Source organism: Rhinolophus sinicus, chromosome 17, assembly GCF_057876585.1.
Source record: "Rhinolophus sinicus isolate RSI-liver-muscle chromosome 17, RSI-T2T, whole genome shotgun sequence".
Taxonomy (NCBI): domain Eukaryota; kingdom Metazoa; phylum Chordata; class Mammalia; order Chiroptera; family Rhinolophidae; genus Rhinolophus; species Rhinolophus sinicus.
The window spans coordinates 184,433,270-184,456,955 of record NC_142517.1 but is presented as its reverse complement, the minus strand read 5'-3'; the positions used below and the strand labels follow the sequence as shown (position 1 = coordinate 184,456,955).

Here is a 23,686-nt window from a genome sequence, read left to right as displayed (position 1 = left end):
AATCAATTAAGAGTCTGGGGTACTACTGTGTGGAGTAAAATGACAACATTCTCCTGGGAGAAAAATAAACAGCCCCATTATGCAATTTTGTCTAAGGGTAGCTGCATGTACTTCATGCAGCATTCAATCAAAATAATGGAATGTATTTACATCTATGAAAATTTGTACCATTTTCTACAAACCACTGTTATGAGAAGTACACTTGACCATTATTTCTGACTTACAAACGAGAAACAAGGATTGCTGACTTGCCCAGGTAACAGGAAAAGCAGAGGTGGAACTCAAAGCTATCATTCTAACTACTCCACCCTTTGAATGTTTCACTGAATTGGGCTTTATTTAGCACGATGCCCATCACCCCCAGAGATGCCACATGAAAGTCCTACGAAAGTTGTGACTATCATGACTATATGACTGTCAATCAGGCATTTGTTACAAATAAAGATCTCTTTGGTGTTCTATGTCCTAGTTTACATACACTTCACACCTAGTTTTAGTCTTTTCACTTTAACCCCCATTCTTTATTATGAGTTTGTATTACCTTTTACAAAAGGTCCCTTTTAGATTACTTTAGAAACAAATCAGGGTCTAGATTTAGTAATTAGTTTCTTGCACCTTTCGGAATTGCAAGCAAGTAAATAAAGTTAGGACACAATTTTTTTCTTTCTGAAGAGATGCCAAAAAGTTTTGCTCACCTAATTTAAAAATTTTGAACATAAAACACAGATTTAAATAAATAGAGGCAGAAAGGAGAAAAGGAACAAATTAAAACCCCAAAAGACAAGAGAGTCATATTAGAGTGAGATTCTTAATTGGTCCACCTAATCAATGCCTTACAAAAGGCATTGCTCACCACCACACATTCCAACAAGATTCCAGTTTTCAAATTAATGATTCACAACTCTCACTTTTCTGATATAATTATCAAAACAATATTTGTCAAATGCTAAATACAGAAAGGGCCAGATTCTCTACCTAAAACATAGAGATCACAGAACTGCCTTAAAATATAAAGAAAATATTTTTATTTGTATAACAAAGATTAAGAAATGATGATATAATAAAGTTAACAGTCATTGTCAAGACACGAGTAGGTTTGAAAAGCTATAGGTGAATAGTCACTTTCATCCAACCTTTCCTCAATTATTTTAGAGAGCATCTCTGGCATATTCCTGAATCTTTAGCATGATGTATCCAGTTGATTAAATTATGATTCCTTTCCATTAGTCTTCATTATTTTTCTTTTTTTTCTTTTTCTTCTTTTTCTCTGGGCTCTGAAAAATAACCAAGAGTGCTTTTGAAAGAGCTGTAAATGTACAGGTGAGTAATAACTTTTCCTTATAAAAAGCAACGTAGACATATTTCTCTTGAAAACAGATTTGAGGGAAAAGATGAAAAATTTAAAATATAAAAATCACCTTTATGAAAGTGATCTGTAGCAAATCATATTGTCTCCCCTACTCAAAGCAAACACATTTTGTAGTAAGGATCTAGGGTTGGGAAATAGCATTTTATAACATAAATACAACACTGTCGTTTTATTTTTACTTTCCCATCAAGAAAACCATTTTTTTAGAAACTGCTCGCTCATTTCTGATAGAGAGTAGAATAAAATATGGAGACCCTGGACCATGGCAATAAAATACTGGTAATTAAAAACAAACATACAGGAACCGCTGTGCTGGTGCATGGTTCTTCCTCAGAAAGCGGTTCCTCCTTAATGTGTTTCTTCTTGTCCTTTTTCTTCTTCTTCTTCACAGATATCTCCTGTTCTTCCACCACTAGTACTTCTTCTTCTTCTTCCTTTTCTTCTTCTTCAACTAAATAAGATTAGTGTAAAAATACAATAATTAACATTGTACCAGACCTCACTCCCCCCCAAAACCTTGGAATCTTAGTTGTTTCCTATCATTCTGGTCAACCATCCAATGTTTATTATATAATTTTATAAATATAAAAAGGTCCTTCTAACACTTACCTAGGCCAAACTTCACAAGTGATTTATAAGCTCAGAGAGAAGCAAATTTCTCATGATCATGTGGCTATGCATAGAAATTAGAATTAAAGCAGATCATCTCATCTCATCTCCAAATTCAGTGCTTTTTGGGTAGTCCATTTATATCAGAAATGATTAAGTGTTTATGCTCTGGAGTTAACAGTCCTGGGTTTATTCAATCTGCGCTGTGACCCTGAGTTAAGTCATTTAACCTAGGTAAACTCAATTTCCTCATCTGTAAAATTTAGTAATGTCTATCTTATTGGATTATTACTAGGATTTAACGAGATAACACATGCAGAATACAGAGCACACTGCTTGGCACATTTGAACAAGGATTCAATAATAGGTAGGTATCATTAAACATTCATTGACCAAATACTTATTTAGTACCTACTATATGCCATGCCCTAATCTAAACAGTTGAAGATACAGCAAAACACAAGAGAGAAAAATCCCTGTCCTTATGAATCTTTTATTTTAGTAGGAGTAGGGAGACAAAAAGTACATGATGCACTCACCGCACAATATTTTTACATAGTAGTCAATGTTAACTATAAAAATAATGCAGGTAGAGAAACACTGAGCAGGGCGATGCATGTGATGTTTAGACAGGACAGTCAGGCAAATACCTCAAAGAGGTAAAAAAGTGAATGATGTATGTATCTTGAGGGAAACTATTCCAGGTAGAGAAAAAAAGAAACGCTAAGGTTATTTTGGGAGAAAGGAGGAGCTGGCAAGTTAAGGAATAACAAGACCACTGTAGCCACTACATTAAGAAGTGGTGGATTTGACATGTGGTTAGAGTCTGGATATACTTTCAAAGTACAGTTAAAAGGATCTGCTGCCAGAGTAGATTTGGGTTGCAAGAGAAGATTCAGGTTAAAGGCCAAAGTAACCAGAATTGCCATTTATAGGATGGAGAAAATTGTGGAGCAACAGACTGGGAGTGGCAAAGATCCATGAATGTTAAGTTTGAAAAGCTTACTGGATATACAAGTGAAGACACAAATCTGGTGTTTTCAAATGCTACTAATGGGTTTAGGGAGCTCAATAAATAGCAGCATAGGAGTTAAAAAAATGTTTTCTTCATCTAGGGCAGGAGTCCACATTTGCTGACAGTGCACTTTTGACCACTGAGCTACTTAGAAACCAAATGTTAAATCAGTCATTGCTTAAATGCCTGTCTTGCTAGACTATATGGTAGGCACTCAACACTGGTTAAGCTACTAAATGGGAATACTTGCTTACCAACTTTGCAAGACAGCCTAGTTCACAGGAGACCACCTTTTAAATATTATTACTATGATAGCAGGCTATCCAGTATGTGATCACTCTAGTCCATTCCACATAACAGAAACAATGAAGAAAACCACTGCTGCATCAATTCTACACTTAACTATATAACAAAAATATTTCAGTGACTCATTTAGATACTACATACCTTTTTTCCTTTTATTTTAAGCTGATTCTCAAAACAGTTCATGCCGTGGAAACTAAAATTTTGGTAAATTTAGTATAATATGTATTGCATTCCCACATAGTCAAAGAAATGCTTCTCACATTCCTCTGTGAAGGCAGATAAATTATATCCTAACTATCCCCAGACAACACAATGGCTTATTAAAACAGCACTAGCTTTCAATATGGAGTGGTTTCACAATAAAGTTCTTACCCAAAACTTACGAAGTCTGTACTAAAAGAATAAGAGTATAAATGACATTTAAAAAATTCAAACTAACCTTTAATATTAATCTTGGTTTTTTTGGCCTTCTTTTCAATTATTTCATCCTCTTTATCTACCTGTTCTATCTTACGTTTTTTAGAACACGTTGGCAGTGTAGAGTCACCAGAAGGATCGTAAGTCTTCACTTCACTGAAAGAGCCAAAGAGTTTTAGAAAATCCCTGCAAATGTCTGCAGTTAAAATAATTCTAAAAAGGTTTAAAGGAAATAACATCAGATAACACACAAACATAAAAATAAAATGCTATTTCATTTTAGTGACTTTGGGGCAGTTTATGAAAACTAATAGTTTCCAAAAGGTAAAGAGGTAATTAATATCTTCCAGGCAGCTCAATCACACTTCAAGAGAAGTGGTGAGCTAAAGGAATTCTGATTTAGTAACCAATGTAATGACTATGGTACAGAAAAATACTCAGCATAGAGGAAAAATGGAGAAAATCTCGTTATACCAAAGGAATATACTAGAAAGTAAAAATTGAACCAATTCAAGTTTCAGAATATAAAGTAACTCAATGAAAACTAAAACACCCCAATTAGGTTTAATATAGGCGACTTCATCATAAGATTCCAAGAGGCAGCGGAACGGGGATACATATGGATAGAATTCCTAAAACCCAATGATTGTTTTTGTTTTAACATAGCAGAAAGAATAAAATTGAAGTACCTAGTGCCTAAACCGTGAACTAAATCTCATAATTGGTGTTTTAAGCACATGTGTTTGAAGTCATAGCATAATGCATGGGAACATTAAAAAATTGTATAAAACAGCTGAGGAATATTCTGTTTCTTATTTTTTAAGCTGACTTGTAGGCTTATGACTGTTTTAACTCCTATAAGTTAAAAACATTTATAATTTAAGAAACAAAGACCCACCATTTGTCAACTAAGAACAAATCAGACTTACTTAGAAAACTCACAAAATATAAAACATTAATGCCCACACCAAATACATATGGTTTGTTTCCGTAATAAAAGAAAACGATTTTTCTGAATGTGTATATTTAAATATATGTAAATATATTCATAGTCCATATTACTATATATTACTCTTCCCACCCACTTATAGCATAAAATTTATTAAAACTCTTAATGGGGGCCCGCCTAGTAGCTCAGGGGGTTGGAGTGCCGTGCTCCTAACACCAAGGTCGCCAGTTCAATTCCCACATGGGCCAGTGAGCTGTGCCCTCTACAGCTAAGATTGTGAACAACAGCTCTCCCTGGAGCTGGGCTGCAGAGAGCAGCGGAGGTTGGGGTAAGCTGCCCCAGGCTGCTGAGTGCTGCTGCGGGCAGCACTCTGGGTACCGTGTGCTGCCATGAGCGGCGAGCGGCCAGTGGCCCGCGGCCAGCGGCCAGCGGCCAGCGTGAGCTGCTGTGAGTGGCCGACCGTCAACTGGTGACTGACAGTCTCAGCCGGGGTGAGTACAAGGCTCTTAATACCAGCATGTGCCAGGGAGCTGTGTCCTACACAACTAGACTGAGAAACAATGGCTTCAACGGGGGTGGGGGAGGTGGAACCAAAAAACACTGATTACAAGATTCCTAAGTAGAATTTATTGGTAACGACTAGAAACGTTCATTTTAATTTTATGGTTAGGTCTGAATACTACCATGCCTCCTAGCCATTTTTAGACTTCTCTCCTTTCAAAAAACATAGGTTAGAGTAACACTGAATGAACTTTCTTTTTGATAAATGGTATACTATATAGGAACTATGAATGACAAATATTTACTATCAATATTTGGAAATAAGTTAAATATTAAGAAAAAAGTCAAAACAAATATATGTACTTATTATAATAATGTAAAAATATGATATGTGTATATGATTAAAAACTAGAACTGAATATAGAAAACTAAATGGCAAAGAAAAAATTAGGGGAATACTGCAGTGCTTCGGTTTATACTAAAAAAACTGCTGTCAACAATTAACATTTAAATAAGCAGAAATTACCCATCCGCACCCCCCACCAAACGTACTCACCTTTTATGTTCATATTTCTCCGCTTTTGCTAATGCCTTTCCTGTTCCACTTATTTTCCTTATCTAAGAAAAGAAAAATTATTAGTGATTTTCTAGACAATTTCTTTATAGTATATACTCTAATATATCAATTCTTCGTAAATATAAGGAAAATTGTTAACAGCAGGAACAAAAAGAATGTATTAGTCAAACTATAATGCATCATAAAATAAAGCTGTTTAACAGGTGAAGTGAGTAAGTACATTAACTACTCATAATCAGTTAATTTTTAACAGGTAACATTTCTGCAATAGACAGAATGTGTTTCTTACCCCTCTATCTTCCAAGGTCCTCAACCTGGCCTCTAATTTGGCTCTGTTTTCAACTCCCATTGCAGAACTGGAGTCTTCACCAAAAGCATCATACCGGATAGCCAAAACAGTTTTGGCTGCCAACATTCGAGAAATCTAATAGAGAACTGAAAGTTAGAAACATTCACTCTAGGATTTTTTTAAAATCAGGAATTACAAAAGTATTTTGAATCACATAACTCAAGCCAGCTATACTACATTTGAATCTCTGCCACAATATAATGGCTAACCGGTTATACTGCCATCATTTTGATAGATGAAATGATCTTTCAGTAGTTCATTGTTTAAAACTTGCTCAAACTATTCTTCCAATGCCCTCCTTTAGTTTCTACTCAGTGATGTTAGTTCTACACCATGAGGTCATCCAGAGAAAGTATAGTTCCCTTTTCAAGCTAATTAACAGTTTATTTTATTGAACCCTTTATTTCTCCCACCACTCTGCTCTGAATTTTATTAAATTTTAGTCTTTTGTTCAACTGTGTCCTACAAAAAAACGTGAAAGTACCTAAATTTGTTTAAGCCTGTTTCCTCATTTGTAAAATAGAGACAACACTGCAAAGAGCTATTATTTTTTTGCAATTCATATATGTTGATGTTAAGTTGGTTTCCCGCCACAAAGAATACTTTTGATGTGCCACCCACCCAACCCCACCAATGGATAAATTCTAGGAAAATACTAACACACTGAAAGAAAACACTTTAACAGGACCAATAACACTTTCTTCAAACCATTTCTTTCAGTTTATGAAGTGTTTTTTAAAGAAGTCATCATTCTCTATTTCAAGAGAAAAAAATAGAAAAGATTTATTGCATACTAGAAAGCATGTGGAAAATGTATTGTTTGGAGAGAAAAAAAGGCCTACTTCAGGAAAACTGTAACTCACCTTTCCTTTGTGTTTGGGACTTGTCTGGCCTACAAGTGAAGCATGATAAATGAGACCATACTTAGGGGTATCTCGTCTAGACTTTAGAGCTCTAAAGAGTGCCTTTTCTGCTCCAAGAATCTGAACTGTAGAAGCTGCATGTTTCGCCAAATTCAAAAGAGAACCTTCAAAAGAAAAGTAGTTACAATGCACTCACTTTCAAGTATTTGAAAAGTTCCAAGCATTAAACACAAAACCTACCAGAGTAAATAAAAATCTGATGTAATACAGGATTCTATAGTTTGGAATTCCCTAAAAATCCTGATGCCTCAGCATTTGTAATTATTCCATTAGTACCAAAAGCAAAGGTTTGTGATATGTATGACAAACTGGAGATTAATAAGCTTATTCAATTTTACTTATTTTAGTAAAAGTATTACTATTTTACATTCTACTAGCATACCACAGGATATAAACATGTATTTACAGACATCTCTCAATCTAGCCCTTATTTTTGAGATGTACTTTGGATATCAAATATTCTGCTGCTTTAGATATGAAAAAAACCCATACAAAGAAATGGAAACTTATTAGGACAACTTGATAGTAGAACTAAGTGATAAACTCCACACTTTACTTACCTGTGTTAAGATACGAATGAGGAAATATGCTTATTAAGTACACTAATTAGGTATACAACATTATTGCTTTGTTAGATTTGTTACATAGATTTTCTGTCAGAAAACACCCCCAATATTAATGCAGTCACTAAACCATTATATATACATGTTTAAAATTCAACAAACACACATTTCTGCTTATTCCTGCATCTCTCACTTCTATAAGTTCAGCTAACCTATGAAATTTTGGATGTAGACAACAAAACCAGCCTAGATAATTCCATACTTTGCAACTGAGGGTCTCTGAATGGCATATTTGACCAATGAAGGAGCTATTCTGAACACTTTGCTGTAGATATGTTAAGATCTGTGATGAATTATTACAATGTCTCCAGTAATCTAATGAACTAGTACCTCATTGTATCTGCAGGTATGCAATTTACAATATTTTTTAGCAGCTGTCATTACATCACCATACGCATGCATTAAGTTTTATTATAAATCATTTCAAAACATTTTTTTTCAAAATATTTTTTTTTGTATGTCAACTATATTAAAATATAAAATAGTATATCCAATAGCAACAGATTCTCAATCAAGCATATATAGAATCATGCATCACATGACATTTTGGTCAATAGACCACATATACGACAGCAGTATACCATATAGCCAGGTGTATAATAGACAATACCATCTCTATGATGTTTGCACAATGATGAAATTGCTTAACGCATTTCTCAAAACATTTCCCCATCGTTAAGCAGCACATGACTATCTCAACTGTTGTGATTTTTTAAAACTATTCAAATTTTAATGAGTTTTTATTATAAAATATTAACTGATTTCATCCTCCTACTTTCACCTGGTTATTGTAATTAAGCACAACAAACTTCTGACAATGGACAAGTGTCTCAGAAGAGGTAGTGACTAAAGATGCCTTCATTATCCAAAAGAAATCAGGCATACAAATAAAAATCATCATTGAACACTTGGTCCTCCGTCCTCACTCATATACCATCTACTTGTTTCTTTAATAACTGTAGTTTAAAGATTTTTAAAAAATGCTAGTTAGAAAACAACTCAACTCTACCCTTGTTTACAAATTACATTAAAATTATCACCTGCATGAGCAATAAGCCGTGCTCCAACTAATTCCCCAACCATGACTGTAACATTGGGTGCAATGGCCATCATTCGATTTTGCAGGTATTCATAGAGCTGGGTTCTATATTCTGAGATTTCAATCACCTAATATAAGAAACAAAATAAATAACTCATAAATGATTAAGAGTAAAAATAGCATAAAATTCACGTCTAAAACTAAATTATTGTCTAGCAGTGTGCAACTCTGGGAAAACTGATCATTCCTTACCTGTTCTTATAAAAGGGTTGTTGAGAAGATTTTATTAGATAATGTATGTAAACAACCCAATACACTGCCTGAAATGTTAGCCAATATTACTGTTCTTTTTAAAAACCTCAGGGGTGGCTGGTTAGCTCAGTGGGTTAGAGTGTGGTGCTGGTAGCACCAAGGTTGCTGGTTTGATCCCCGCATGGGCCACTATGAGCTGTGCCTTCCTTTGAAAGAAAACCAAAAAAACCTCCGAAGAGTAGACATTTGTCATCCTCTCTGATTCTAGTACAGTTCTCTCCAAACGAGGAATAAAAATATCACCACAGGCTACAAACGTGTTAGAATTGTGTAACTTAAGCTATACTTCTCTGCCCTCTTAATGAATTTGTAACTCATAATTCAGCCAATGGAACAATACAAATACACTAGTACTCATAACTTCACTTTAGCATACATTTCCCCTCTTTCAGTATATATTAATAAATCAAGATGGCATCAGATGAGGTAGTGACTGAACACCCTCATATTTATTTATCAGGTGAACGATAGGTTTAAAAATCATCATTGCCACCAGAAAATGATTGTTACAGAGTTGGTACCACAACTAGTTTCCCTATGTGTATAGTTTACCTGAGTGCAGAGATGCAGAATGTTGCAAATATCTTCCTCTGAAACCTCTGTTCCCATAGATATCTCTGCAGCTGCTTTGACTTCGGCTTCAACTTCTTCTGGCAGTAATTCAGAAAGCTGAGCCGAGGCATAATTCTTCCTATCACCTATAGAATGTTTGCAGAGGATGAAGAAAAATCACTCCAACAAATTATATCAAATCCACCAAACAGTCAAAACTAAAAGTAAAGATAAGCCAATTAAAAGGGTGCCTAAACAAAACAAAAAGTGAACAAGTTTCACCTAGTAATTTTCCTTATGTAATGCTTAATTATAGATTAAAATCTCTCCCCACTACCTCCCTCTAAAAAACCACACACAAACACACACACACACACACACACACACACACACACACACACCCATGAAATACTGTGATAGATAATTTGTAGTTAAGATTATATTGAAACTTGGGCCAAGAATTGTTGGGGTGGTAATGTGATAATATAGTGTGAGCCAACTAACTTATATTCAGTAATAATAGTCAGGTTCCTCTACTAATAATATTACTGTATTATTAGTATAGAATATAACACTAACAGTATAAATAGCAATATTACTTTTGATATTCTTATTAATATATTTCAGGATATCCCCCAAGTCTATAGGTGTCCCTATTAATGGGGAATTCCCTGAGGCACATTCACATGAATGTGAGAAGCCAGTTTAAGAAAAAGCAAGTTAGAGCCATGTTCTATGGCATGGGCCATCAAAATCAAAGTTTAAGTTAATTTTGTCTCTATAATGTAACAGACATTGATACAGGTATACTCCTAAAACAATGTAAATTGTAAAAAATTCTGGGAAGTTTAAGAAAAATTTTAACTCATGTTTTAGGATGCAAATAAATTATTTTCAATGCCTTAAAGTTACTCACCAACTTTCTGTAAACACTTGCAGTATGTCAAATTATCTGAAATAATTTTTCCTAATTCGGGGAAATGCCAGCCATACCACTCTCTACACCGCATAATGTAGTTGTTTAGTTCTTTATCTAAGTCATCCAACAAGGCTGCAGCAGATTACAATGAGAAAACAAAAAACAGGAACTTATTTATCACTTTAACCATTTTTAAATGTATACATTTCAGTGGCTTCAAGTACATTCACAATGTTGTACAACCATTACCACTATCCATTTCTAGAACTCTTTCATAAGTTGAAGCTCTATATCCATCAAACTCCTCCCCATTCCTACCTCCCCCTAATCCCTAGTAATCTCTTCTACTTTTTCTCTGAATTTACCTATTCTAGGAATCACACAATATTTGTCCTTTTGAGTGTGGCTTATTGCACTTACCATGTTTTAAAAATTCATTCATGTTATAGCATGCATTAGACTGTCATTCTGTTTTAAGAATGAATATTTCATTGTATGTATATACCACATTTTGTTTATCCATTCATCTGTTAATGGGTGTTTCTGCCTTTTGGCCATTGTGACTAATGCTATTATAAACAAGGGTGTATATAAGTATCTGTGTGAATAACTGCTTTCAATTCTTTTGGGTATATACCTATATACCCAGAAACCCCATTTAAGGGGATTTTTAAAACTGGAAATTGTTTAAGACTGATATTTATTAAAAAAAAAAAAAAAAAAAAAAAAAAAAAAAAAAACCCACACAAAACACATCATTTAATGATATGGGAGAATGACTTATTATAAAACCAAGTGAAAAAAGCACAACACAACACAATACAGATCCCACTTATGGTTTTAGCATTTTTTTTTTCATGGCAAGACAAATGAATTGACTTATACAGCATAATTCACATTACTCTAACTAGTCAAATTATGGGCAGTTTTCCCTTTTTCTATTCTGCATTTTTCGCTTTATTTATTAAAAGTTCTAGCTAATCTCCATTCTCTTCATCAACAGACAGAACTATAAAAGGTAGTTTTAATAGTAGGAAAAAACCACGTGGAACAGACAGAATAGACTTCACAGTACTATACTTACAAATTGCCTGAACAATCATGGTATCCACTTTATCAGCACTAAATTTCAATCTGTATCGGGATAAGCTGAGAAGGCAGAAAATAACAAATTACTAAGACAGCATCTATAAAGAGCATTGCATTTATGTAACATCTGAAACTCTTTACCCAAATTCCTCCTTTAGAGCTACATTTAAACAATTTTTTCTACGTAGGAAAATCAGTTGAACAAGAATAAGATCAGAAAATACACATTTAAAAAGAAATAATAAATCTGTCCTGCTATAATCCATAGTTCTGTAACATTAATTTATGAATGACAATTAGGATAATGCTGTGTAGCGCAAGTCATGTTGGTTCACAGATGATTTTTGCAACATATTAATGCTTTATACCAGCAGGTATGAAAAAATACAGCACTGCAACTCTTGAAAACAGAAAGCCGTGAAGGAATAATACCGTATACAAGGGTTTCTTAATCTTGGCACTATTATCATGGACCTGATAGTCTTTGTTGTGGGGGACTATTCTGTGCATTGTATGATATCCCCCTCTACCCGTTGTACGTTAGTAGCAGATCCTACCCAGTTGTGAAAACCAAAAATATCTACACATAACCAAATGTCCTCTTAAGAGATAGCTGATTGCCTACCACTGTTGTACACAATGCCAATTAATCACAAGTTTGAATCTTGACCCAGTTTAGCTATTTGTTCCCTTAGAAATGCTTATTAGCAAGTTCTTCCAGACATTTATGCATTTTGCTTGTCTAAGTTAGCAGAGCTTTAATTCTCCGTCAATCTATGCTCAATATTTTTTGTTCACACAGACCTGTTTACTGTAGTATTCTTTTAATATAAATTTAACACATCGTTTTTACTGTATTAACATTTTTTAGGTTTTTTTCTTTATTGGGGAAGGGGAACAGGACTTTATTGGGGAAGAGTGTGTACTTCCAGGACTTTTCCAAGTCAAGTTGTCCTTTCGATCTTTAGTTGTGGAGGGCGCAGCTCAGCTTCAGGTCCAGTTGCCAGCTGTTAGTTGCAGGGGGCGCAGCCCACCATCCCTTGCAGGAGTCAAGGAGTCGAACTGGCAACTTGGTGATTGAGAGCCCGCGCCCCAACCAACTGAGCCATCTGGCCACCCGGGAGCTAAGCGACAGCTCATTGACTTCATTCTAGTTGCGGAGGGCGCAGCTCGCTGGCCCATGTGGGAATCGAACCGGCAGCCCCGTTGCCCAGAGTTCGCTCTCTAACCATCTGAGCCACTAGCCCACCCCTCTACGGTTGTTTTTGATAGTGCTCTGCTTACAAAGTTGCATAGGTTTTGAGTAGTTCACCCTTAACCTTATTTTTTCTTCTTCATAAGCTATTGATTTAGTGCAACTTCACGTCAAGCTTTTCAGAAACACAACTACAGTATATGGAAGAAATGCCTGTTCTAATCTAATAGACCTCTGATTAAATATGATAGGTCAGTGTGCTTCTCTTTGAATTATAAAAATGCCACAAAAATCAGAGCAAAACAAGCAAGTCTCTCTCACTATAAGAGATCATGGCAGATGAGAAAATGTGGGGACATGCGAAGTAGATGGAGTAGCAAATGATTTAGCAGAGATTAGAGAAAAAAAAAAGAGAGAAAGCCCAAGAATTGTGGGATCCAACATTAGAGGGGTAGAAAACGCCTATGGTGAGGGTTAGAGTCCAGGCAATGGAGTCAGAATGCCTGGGTTCAAATTCTGGCCTCCTTACTTACTGGCTGTATTGACTTTGGGCATTAGCTTCCTCAGCTGTAAAATGAGGGTACTACTACTACTCATTGTTACAAGAATTAAATTAGTATGTATAACATGCTTAGAACAGTGCTATATAATTGTTTATTAAAAACTAAGCTGACTTGGGGCAGCCGGTAAGCTCAGTTGGCTAGAGCGTGATGCTCTTAACAACAAAGTTGCCGGTTCAATCCCCACATGGGCCACTGTGAGATGCACCCTCCACAACTAGATTGAAACAACTACTTGACTTGGAGCTAATGGGTCCTGGAAAAACACAAATAAATACAAGTTAAAATTAAAAAAGCTGATTTTATTTTTCACTAAATCTCACCTGTGTGCCAATCCAAGACACATAGCTGCCATTTCACGTGGTTCTACCCCAGGGATTAATCCATCCATCTGTGAACGAATTCCTCTCATAAGTTCATTAACAAGAGGACTATGGATGCAACTGAGATTCAGCTTTTCCTATAAAAACAAGAACATCTGTATTAAATAAAGAAATAAAAGTTTCCTGTAATCATTAAATATTCAGATAGCACTGAGTTAAATACACCCATTTCTCAATTTCATAAAAAGCAGTTTCTAGTGTTTGTGGGGAAAACACCTCAATATACTGTTGGTGGAAATCAAAGCTGGTGTAAGTTTTCTGGAATACAGCTTGTCTACATGAATCAAAAGCTGTAAAGAGATACAGTTTAACCTAGTAGTTTAGTTTTTTTGTTGGTTTGAGAGATCTTTTACTGTTACATTTAACTTCTTTTTAAAATTACGAAGGTAATTTTAATCAACAGTACTATAGGGAAGGGGAACTGAATAAAAAGCGAAATTCTGGGTCGTAGGCCCTTTCACTACAGATAAATAACTGTTCGAATCCTTTAAGTACTTCCAAATACATACGTGTTGATATGTATGTGTATACACATACATAAATCTTCATAAGTACAGTTTAAGTTTTTACACAATAAATTTTGTTCCCCACACCTGCATTTTTGTCCCACTGCAATACTTTCATACAAATCTCCAGTTCATCAAATGCATATAATGATAGGCACACAACAATGTACATATTGCATCATGTTTAAGAATCAAATACTTAGGATATATATGATTAATAGTGTAAGATCTTTTTAAAGAAAAAAATTAAAGATACTCAAACCCACTATTCAGCAATTTGTTTTCTGTGTGTATGTTTATTATACTAAAAGTTAATGTTTTTAACAGAAAAATATAAACTAACATTTGTGGGCACTTCAAAGGATGAAGATAAGAGATCGACACCATCACAGGAAACTACATTACCTGATAGTACTAGAAATAATCTATTTAAACAAACTTCTTAAATTTTAAATCTTGGCTTTAAAAACCCTCAAATCGCTTTAGGGCTTTCCTACCTAAAAAACCTACAACATAATATAATCCTTACTTCAAGAATCAAAAATCAAAACTGTCACAACTGGCTCTCAAATTGTTCTACGTTTCATGTTTAGAGGCCTATTTTTCCACTTACCTTCCACTTTCACTTTGTTTAATTTCTAGCAATCTACTCCCTACTAAAATTTCCTAACATACACCTACACTAAAAAAGAAATGTCATGACGCCATTTATGTTGGGAAAAAGAAAATGAGGTTAAAATAAAAATATGGCAGGATATACATAAAGTGTTAACAGATCATCTCTGGGGGACAAGGTTAAAGCTATTTTTTTAAATCACTTTTTGGTGTATTTGTATTTTCTACAATAAATATACGTATGCTTAGTCCTAATAATCACATTGGAAATCAATTATTATCTAGCCTAGGGTAAAAAGATCAAGTATGAGAACTTATGATAAACAACTCATTACAAAGGCTGGGCTATGCAGTCACTATGCTGAGCTCTTATTAGCAGGCATGAAAGAAAATCATAACTTTACCTTTATGACTCCTCCTAGTTTAGCATCAGCTACAGCCAGGGGCTCATGGGCTTCTTTTACTATTTTCTTCAGAACTTTCTTCAGCTGCTTATTGATTTTGCCCTCCATCAGAGCGGTGAATGCTTTTCAGGAAAAAGGAAAAGAGTTAATTCTCAAATTTTTAACTGTAAGAGCTTAAGATCTTATTTAAATTTTTAAAATAAAGCAAAATAAACATTTCCTTTCAAAAGGGCTGAATTTAACATTACTTCTGCAATGAAATGATAAATGTAAAAATGTTTTACAAGTTATACATTTCATAATCTCATCTAATCTTGCCACCCTGATTTCCACTCCAGAACCAGGAGTTAAAACAGATCCAGCATCCCTACACCACATGAACTGAGAGCTAGAATCATAAAAATGTTAGAAACAATCTACTTGGGAATTGGGAGAGGTGGGGGGAACACCCACCCAGACTGGCCTGATGCTCTGGATTCTGAAATAACCTAAAATCCTGTGAAGAATCTGGTAATAAGAGGTGTATTCATTCTAGAGGTTCTGCTGCAGTGCAAGCACAACTGAGTGGGGTTTTATCTCAGCTAATCCTTGACCCAGAAGAGTCATCAGGCCTATGTGTGTAAACTTCCAGTGAGGGAACTTCCTACCAAACACAACCTATTCAATTTTGGGACTGTTTTCATTTGGACAAGTTCTAAATCTACTTATAATCCTCATCCTTTCTTCAACCTACACTTAAGATTTTCTGGACCCACCTGGATTAACAATTCTGTTTGTTTGGGTTTTAGCTGAATGTAAAGTATGTGTGGCAGGAATGAAGTCTGTCATGACTTCTAAGGCCAAGCATTTAATCAGCTGGGTGCTTGCTCTTTCCTCCTGACTACATATCCATCCATCTGAATTACAACTCCATTTTACCTGTTATCTGTGAAGATGAAAGGTGCAAAGACCGCCTGGCTACCACACAGCTCCAAGAGAGGTCTCCACACTCTAAGGAGCTAAGATTCAAGCTATTTTTGCTGGGTTTTTCACCTTGTATACTTTGTACAACACTGACTCCTTAGAGCGCACCTTTCTATTGAGAGTTGTATTTTTTCTTAGAACTTCTTAATCTTTCATAAGTGAACACTTGTATTCAACTTCCTGCTCCTAGTTTTCAATCTTCCATATCTATTTTTGTACTTTAACCTAGTGTTCGCCTTTATTTAAAATTTCTTAAAAGTAAAACTTTCTACCCTAGATCTATTCTAACATTTACAAACATTTATCTTCCCTTTATCAAAAAGTCTGTTAGTTACTGTTCACATGTATTTTTAAAAGACAGTACACACAGAGACGGTGACAGGGATAAAGGGAAGCTGAGTCTTTCTTTGACTTATTTTTTCTACTGGACACTGCTGAGCAGCCCCTAGTAGTTTCCCACTTATCCAAACGTAGGCTAGCCCAAATTTTACTGTGGCCATTTGAAAAACTTGTAACTTGAAAATTCGACCAAGAGTAAAAATAAACCTCTCCATGCAAATGGCATATTTGAACTTCTGGGACCAATATAAATTCTTGACATCACACCCCATCAGACTCTTTCTTAGGCTATACAATTTAAAATGCATACTCTGGCATGTTGAGCTACTGAGTTTTGGTTCCATCATGTCAAAATTGCCCTGTAAAGGCAGTAGGAAGTTAATTTTCAGGAAAGACTCTGTTCTCTTAATAAAGTAACGTTCAATTTTCCCCATCTAAAAAATAGATGGGAAAAGGCATCGCAGAAGTGCCTATGATCGGGTTATTGACAGAGCTCCCTACTTTCATTCATGTACTCCAAAATATGTATATATGTGCTAGAATCTAAGAATTTAACAATAAACAACACTGTCTCTCCCCTCATAAACTTAGAGGCAGAGGGAGAGGGTCAGAGGGTTCTCACACGGTATGGCATTTCACTCATTTATCTTACATTATCTTAAGGAATATACCAAAAGCTCGGTAGGAAAATGAGATACCTCTCGAGCCTCAGTTTTATAACCTGTAAAATAGTGATACTATTATCTACCTCACAGGATTGTTTCAAGGATTAAATAGTTTTGGAGTGGTGAGCACAAAATCTGACAATCACTGTATGATCGATGCATTAGCTATAGTAAAAACCTTCTTCATGTTTTGGTAGAGGTGAGGCTTGTACATTTAATAGTTTAATAAGGACTGGTCAGAAATATACCAAAAAGCAATTCAAGAAGCCACTTGGGATCAGGGCTGTAGCACTTTAAAAGTCTAGGAGCTGTTCAAATCAGTCTATGTGAACAATGAGCCCCAGAGCTGGAGAATAGGTAACACAATCTTCCTTGGGATTTTACCAAAATTCTACCCATATTTAATTTTAAAGCTGTGATTAACAGAATTATCCTTTAAGTCTCCAGACAAAAATTACAATAGTTGTGCTTTATGGCTCTATGATGAGGCTTTAATTACTAACGGATGAAGCAAACCTAGAGCTATTTTTAAAAATTGGCCCGTTGGTGGGTCTTCCTTCTTATCTCTTTGCCAACGTTGGGGTGGCCCATTAATAATAAAATACAATTCCTAATTTTCACAAGAAAACTATCCCTTCTCCTATGGCTGATAAAATTATTTGGGTCTGTCAAATTCTTGCCTAATTTTAAGCCATATTCTTCCATATGGCCCTTCATTTTCAAATTATACCACCAAGTAGTTGGCTGATTTGATATAGAATTTAAGCAACTTAAAATTTATGATTAGTGTTTGATATCTGGTCTTGTTTTCCCCAACATTAAAAAAAAATCTAACTGCCTACTGAAGCCAAGCCTAGTTAATAAACCTTATTACTATTATCCCACCATAAGGACTAGTTGGAGGATATGAGTCATCCATTCTTCTAAATCATTAAAAATCATGCCCCCTTTACGTAACAACTCCTATGCCTGTTGCTTTTATATTAAAAAACACACACGCACAAACCTATATTAGTATTCCTAAAACTTGTAATAAGCTAAAAATGCACCCCTGATGAGCTGTTTTATTAATATTTCAACTATGAATCCTGGCTATTCTCAACTTTACCCTTGGATGAAAATGATCAGAGCTGTGTGCTTGACCACATTACCTTGGTCCCTTGTAGAACAGCTTTTACTGAATTGTGCTTTAGCATTATGCTGTTGGATTCCACAGGGAGATCAACTTAACCACTTCTCAGCTCTCATCACATGGGGGGAAAAACCAGCCCTATGGTGAAAAAAGCTAACTCAATGTTGTCTCAGTGGTAGTGACGAATATGTTAGATCACTAAAATTCAGTTCCAAAAAGAATGCATCATTGACAACATTGAATAAGGTTAACTCAGGCAACTGAAGCAAACTTTTTAATAAGAATAACAAACTGCCAAGATTAAAAACAGAAAGATAGTTTTTGACTTTACCTGCTAATGCTTCTGCTGTATCCTGAAATTTCTCAAAATGTTTTAGCTTTACTCTAGAATTAAAGAAAAAATAAATGTTATGGGTGCATACTGATTTCTGCAAAAGCCACATATTTAAAAAACGGAGTTAGACTGCTTTTAAAGCATATACCAATAAAAGAAACTTTCCTGTCATTGGGTATCAGGGCAAAAAATTAGATGTTCTTCATAAAAGAACCAGTTTCTCTAAATGTTAGGCTAATAACGTTTGGACTATTATAGAGAAGACTAGGTTTTGAAGGAAGCATAGAACAGTAGCAGAGAGACTTGCTACCCCATCCAAATCACAAGAAACACTCTGACTTGAGGTGGATAGCTTCTGATGCTTAAAACCAAGGACAGAGACGCCTTTTACTATACAGCATACAGTAGAAGTGGCCTTAAGAAAAGGTTTAAGAGTCCATCTTAGGTCAGGAATCTCACGACATTTGATTTGCCCATCCCATACAAATGCCATTAACAATAGTTTATTGTCAGATCTCATTCCCGTCACTCTTATTTTATCCCTTTCTTCCCCATACACTATATGCAGGGTAACATCATTTTATATCGAAACAAATACACACATTTAATTCATTGTCGTCTCAGTGGTAGTGACGAATATTTGTGTGAGATCACTTAGCTTCAGTTCCAACAAGAATACATCATTGACAACAATGAATCAAGTTAACTCAGCGAGTTGAAGCATACAGCCCTTTAAAAAGGAATACCAGTCTTCAATTCTGTCTAAAATAGTGTTATCTTAAGCTAAGTTTTCTTACCTGGTCAGAGAACACCCCCGTGGGCCCTTAAATACACATTTAACAACAAAGATTTAAAGAAAAAGTAATAATTTCATCTTATTCCGCATTACTCCACCTCCCATTTGTACCCTTTGAGGTGGCATGTGTTCTTATCTCTCTGTACTTGCATAAATGCACATATAGATGTAGAAGAACACAGCAAAAATGGGATCACACTATATAAACTCTGGAGCATGGTTTTCTCAGTACATCACGGACCTCTCTCCAGGACAAGAGATCTGCAGATACACTACAATTTATTCAACAATTCCATTATTCATGGACATTTAAGTTATTTAAAATTTTGGGTTTTTGCCACTACAAATGCTGCAATTCCGTATTTTGTTTCTCTAATTGTTTAGTATGACACTTCTTTGGGTTCAAAACTTTTTAGCAAGCTTAAGTAGTTTCCTTCTATTCTTGCAAGTTTTTATTAGCACTAGCAGATGAATTATCAAATGACCCAAGGACATAACACAAATTATCCATAATGTATCAAGAGCTCAGTTAGGTCCTTCCTAGGATCACACTCACCAAATGAGCTATTCCAAAAGGTGATTCCCAGAGGGTGAAAGAGCCCTCTTGTATCTACCTTGAGGGAAAGTGAGCTCTAGCTCTCTCCCCCACCACTCATTCCTTAAGTTGGGCATCAACATTATACTCATCCAGAGACCTTGGGGAATTCATGTATACCCTTCTAGTGATTTACTACCTAGTTATTACCCCGGAAGACGCTAAGAGGTAGAAGTCAGAAAGCATAAATAAACTGCAAATTAAGTAAAAAAAATATTAGACTATCACTAACTTAGAGAAACTAAAAGTTAAATCGATCAGTAGCCCATGCTTTTGACAAGTATTACCTTTAACAGACATTTATATTTAATTCACAATCAACTTGTGTTTTCAAATATCTTACAAAACAGTAATTTTGTGGTGCTGTCCAATTTAGTCTGCAACTAATAGAAATTAGTTGGGATAAACTATACTCCAAACAAGGAACCTATTAATTAGGCTCATATCAATATTATTCCTGAAATAGATTTCAAAACAAAACATTATGAATATAACATATGAATCCGGAAAAAATGTAAAAAGAACATCTAAATTCTTAGTTTCAAGATGACTTACATTTTATTTGCTTTCTCTGGAGTTTCAAATTCTTTCCACAAACTATCAACCTCTTGAAGTTTTTTCTCATTCAAAACCTGTAATAAATATTTAAATATTAATTTTGTTTAAATCATAGTTTAGGCACGTATATATAGCTACATTCTTCAAGTACAACTGTACATGTAAAATGAAGATGGTAGAAGCTGTAATTCTCTCTGAAATAATGCCCCAGTGTTTTTACCCAGCACAAATTCTTGGTCAAATAATTGGCTCAAGTACAATTGTACATGTAAAATAAGGGTGGTGGAAGCTACTTTTCTCTCTGAAATAATGAAACAGTATTATAGAACATTTAATAGCTAGACGAAATTCAGATCTAGTTGGTCTTTTTTGAAAATTTTTCTATTTTTAAGGAGACCTTAACCCCTTCAAAAAAGATCACGTTCAAACAACATCAAAAAGCTTTCTTTAGAACACTTTTAAAAATATATCATTATTTTACACTATTAATTAAACTGACCTGTCAACAATTTTAAGATATCCTAATTTCAGGGATGTTAAATATAGAGAAATATGGATTTTAGGATTGATCCTACCCTAATATTTGAGCATTTGACTTATCACATAGCGTACCGGTGAGGATATAGAGAAATAACTTTTATTCAATCTTAATTTAATGAAACCAATAATCTCTTGAAGGTAATTTGGTAGCATCTGTCAACATAAAATATGGATATCCTATCCTATATGATCAATTGTAAGACACATCCTCAAGTAAGAAAATTAAAAATGCAAAGGAAAAAAAGGTGCTATTTTAATCGATGAAACAGTCATTAATACTTAGGGATATATTCTTCAAAACTTTCTGACTCTGTGATTTTATTTATGCACTGTTAGTAATCATACTACACACTTGTATCATGGATGTAACTCTAGTTTTAACAACCTAGAATTACAGGGTATGAATATACCATCACTTATGCCTTATTATTAAATATTTATTTATAATTTTTCCTCATCCTTCAGAAAACATTTTTGTATGCATATATATTGCATGTCTATAGAACTACTGGAAGTGGAGTTAATTAATCATATAGGTTATGCAAATCTTACATTGACAGATGCTACCAAGTTGCCTTCAAGAGATTCTATTAGCTTCACTCAAATCATCAGTGAATAATAGTGCAATCACAGACAACTCCAATGAGAGGAAAAATAAGCAAAGCCAGCTTTTGGTTAATTACTATTTTATTAGTTTCCTTAAAAATAACAAGTACTTAATGTAATAAGTGCAAATAGAAGTATACTTTCTGGTGAGGATGCGGAGAAAAGGGAACCCTCATAAACTAATGGTGGGATTGCCAAATTGGTGCAGCCACTATGAAAAGCAGTATGGAGGTTCCTCAAAAAAAAATAAAATAAAATAAAAAAATCAAAAATAGAACCCGGTCTTATTTTACTATGAGACCCAGTCTTATAATATAATATAATATAACACTGGGTCTTATACTAATTTTTGCTCCAAAAGACGCATTAGAGCTGACTGTCTGGCTAGGTCTTATTTTCGAGGAAACAGTATGTATAGTGCCAGGTGGAGACTAGGTTAACAGGGGGGATTGCTTCATAAATTATATAAATGTCTAACTACTATGCTGCACACCTGAAACTAATACAATACTGAGTATCAAATGTAATTGAAAAATAAATAAAAACAAGAATGTATATATATTTTCAAATGTCAAAGGAGAAACTTGGAGAATAAAAAGTGAAAAGCTCTCCCAAATCAAATCAACATTTTGGTATGTACCTTTCCAGACTTTCTACACCCACGCGACATAGGTTTTGATTCACAACTAGAATCATACTATACTTATCTTACCTAGCTTTTTTTTTGGCTTTATATATGAAACATTTGTTTTTCATTGCTGTATTCATATATTTATAGAGCTCAGAAGAGTGCCTGGCACGTGGATTGCACTCAACTTACTTCATTCTTCCTAACATGTCAATTCCGTAGCATCCCACTACTCAAATGTCCCGTTGTTCAAACATTTCTGTGCTGAACTCTTTAACTTCAACTTTCCCTAGTAAAACAACCTACTCAATTTGATTATTACCAGCCCAGATTTCTCCTCTAGACTTCAAACTGGAAATGACGATTGCATTTCCATGTCTAATAGACATCGCAAGCCTCACATAGCACCGACTGGAACTTTTTAGCCTCCGTCTCAAACCCAACAACCTGTTGCTCTTCTCTTCCTTATCATCACGCACCCACTTACGTAAACCAAAAACCCACATACATTCCATCAACCAATCCCATCAGTTCTACCATTAAAATTCTCCCGATATTTCCCTTCAAACCAACCTTAATCCAAGTAATTTTATCTTGTCTAGATTAAGACAAAAATATCCTTGATTCCTATCTTGCCCTATAGGAATCTATTCTCCACACAGCACAGCAACTTTATTAAAACACAAAGTGGATCATTCCTCTTCCTAATACCTTTGTCATTCTTCAAAACACTCAAAATAAAACCCGAACTGCTTAGCATAACCTGTAAAATCTAATACGGTTCCTGTCCACCTTTCTAACCGAGTCAAATCCTCTAACCCAGAACTCGGCACCCCAAACGGCGGGACCACGTGTTCACCGAAACACGCGCCTCCCTGGCCCAAAGCCTTCCGCTTGAGAACTGAGGGACATAAACGCCACCCACGCTATTCTGAGCAGTGTCGTCCTCTCCTGAGGTCTTTCCTTCTCTTCGCCTGCCCAACACCCACCTTCCCCTCCAACGACTCAATCTCCCACCTACCTTAAAGATGGCGTAGCCGACGGACGTTTCAAATAGCACTAACATGGTGAGGCCGGGTCAAGGTGCTGCGCGGCCCGCCGCCAGCTCCTATACGTGTAGAAAAAGACCAAATTTGTGGCGCTCCCCTAGGACTGCAAGGCCGCGGCTGGCCAAGCAAAAAACGCGCACGCCTTCCAGCAAAGAATCAGACACGCTGCCTAAAGGTTCCACCCTGCACTGTGTGCAGAACGTGTAAACCCGCGGCTCCTTCGCCAACGCTTCTGGGATGCGACGTCACTTCCGACGGGTGACGTCGGG

The 23,686-nt window shown here is 35.4% G+C and overlaps 1 protein-coding gene and 4 non-coding genes across 6 annotated transcripts; all 5 read right to left on the bottom strand.

The window, feature by feature from the left end:
- Window positions 1–1,002: 1,002 nt before the first annotated feature.
- Window positions 1,003–23,683, bottom strand: NOP58 (NOP58 ribonucleoprotein). Of its 2 annotated transcripts, XM_088793726.1 has the most exons (16): window positions 23,390–23,683; window positions 20,592–20,668; window positions 18,643–18,695; window positions 18,331–18,449; window positions 15,213–15,334; window positions 13,628–13,764; window positions 11,545–11,609; window positions 10,458–10,592; window positions 9,542–9,687; window positions 8,679–8,805; window positions 6,956–7,119; window positions 6,033–6,167; window positions 5,723–5,784; window positions 3,739–3,872; window positions 1,669–1,820; window positions 1,003–1,274 (listed from the first exon to the last, which is right to left on the bottom strand). In XM_088793726.1, the coding sequence occupies exons 5-16, from the start codon at window positions 15,318–15,320 to the stop codon at window positions 1,224–1,226; spliced, it is 1,416 nt and encodes a 471-aa protein (XP_088649852.1). In that variant the 5' UTR covers window positions 15,321–15,334; window positions 18,331–18,449; window positions 18,643–18,695; window positions 20,592–20,668; window positions 23,390–23,683; the 3' UTR covers window positions 1,003–1,223. The 2 variants fall into 2 exon arrangements, with proteins under 2 accessions (XP_088649852.1, XP_019582392.2); XM_019726833.3 differs by lacking the exon at window positions 18,331–18,449 and having other exon boundaries at window positions 23,390–23,661.
- LOC141568119 (small nucleolar RNA SNORD11) lies at window positions 8,464–8,546 on the bottom strand. Its single transcript, XR_012491138.1, has one exon. It is a non-coding gene; the product is annotated as a small nucleolar RNA SNORD11 (small nucleolar RNA).
- LOC141568120 (small nucleolar RNA SNORD11B) lies at window positions 9,399–9,484 on the bottom strand. The gene has a single exon (XR_012491139.1). It is a non-coding gene; the product is annotated as a small nucleolar RNA SNORD11B (small nucleolar RNA).
- Window positions 18,469–18,553, bottom strand: LOC141568105 (small nucleolar RNA SNORD70). Its single transcript, XR_012491121.1, has one exon. It is a non-coding gene; the product is annotated as a small nucleolar RNA SNORD70 (small nucleolar RNA).
- On the bottom strand, window positions 19,254–19,342 carry LOC141568104 (small nucleolar RNA SNORD70). The gene has a single exon (XR_012491119.1). It is a non-coding gene; the product is annotated as a small nucleolar RNA SNORD70 (small nucleolar RNA).
- Window positions 23,684–23,686: the final 3 nt, after the last annotated feature.

Excerpts from the sequence above, each read along its gene's own strand:
- NOP58 (XM_019726833.3), bottom strand. The coding sequence starts at position 23,434 with ATGTTAGTGCTATTTGAAACGTCCGTCGGCTACGCCATCTTTAAG. Across the intron at positions 10,593-11,544 it reads CATGATTGTTCAGGCAATTT|CCTTGTTGGATGACTTAGAT; the intron begins GTAAGTATAGTA and ends AATCTGCTGCAG. Across the intron at positions 3,873-5,722 it reads GAGAAATATGAACATAAAAG|TGAAGTGAAGACTTACGATC; the intron begins GTGAGTACGTTT and ends TGGCTCTTTCAG.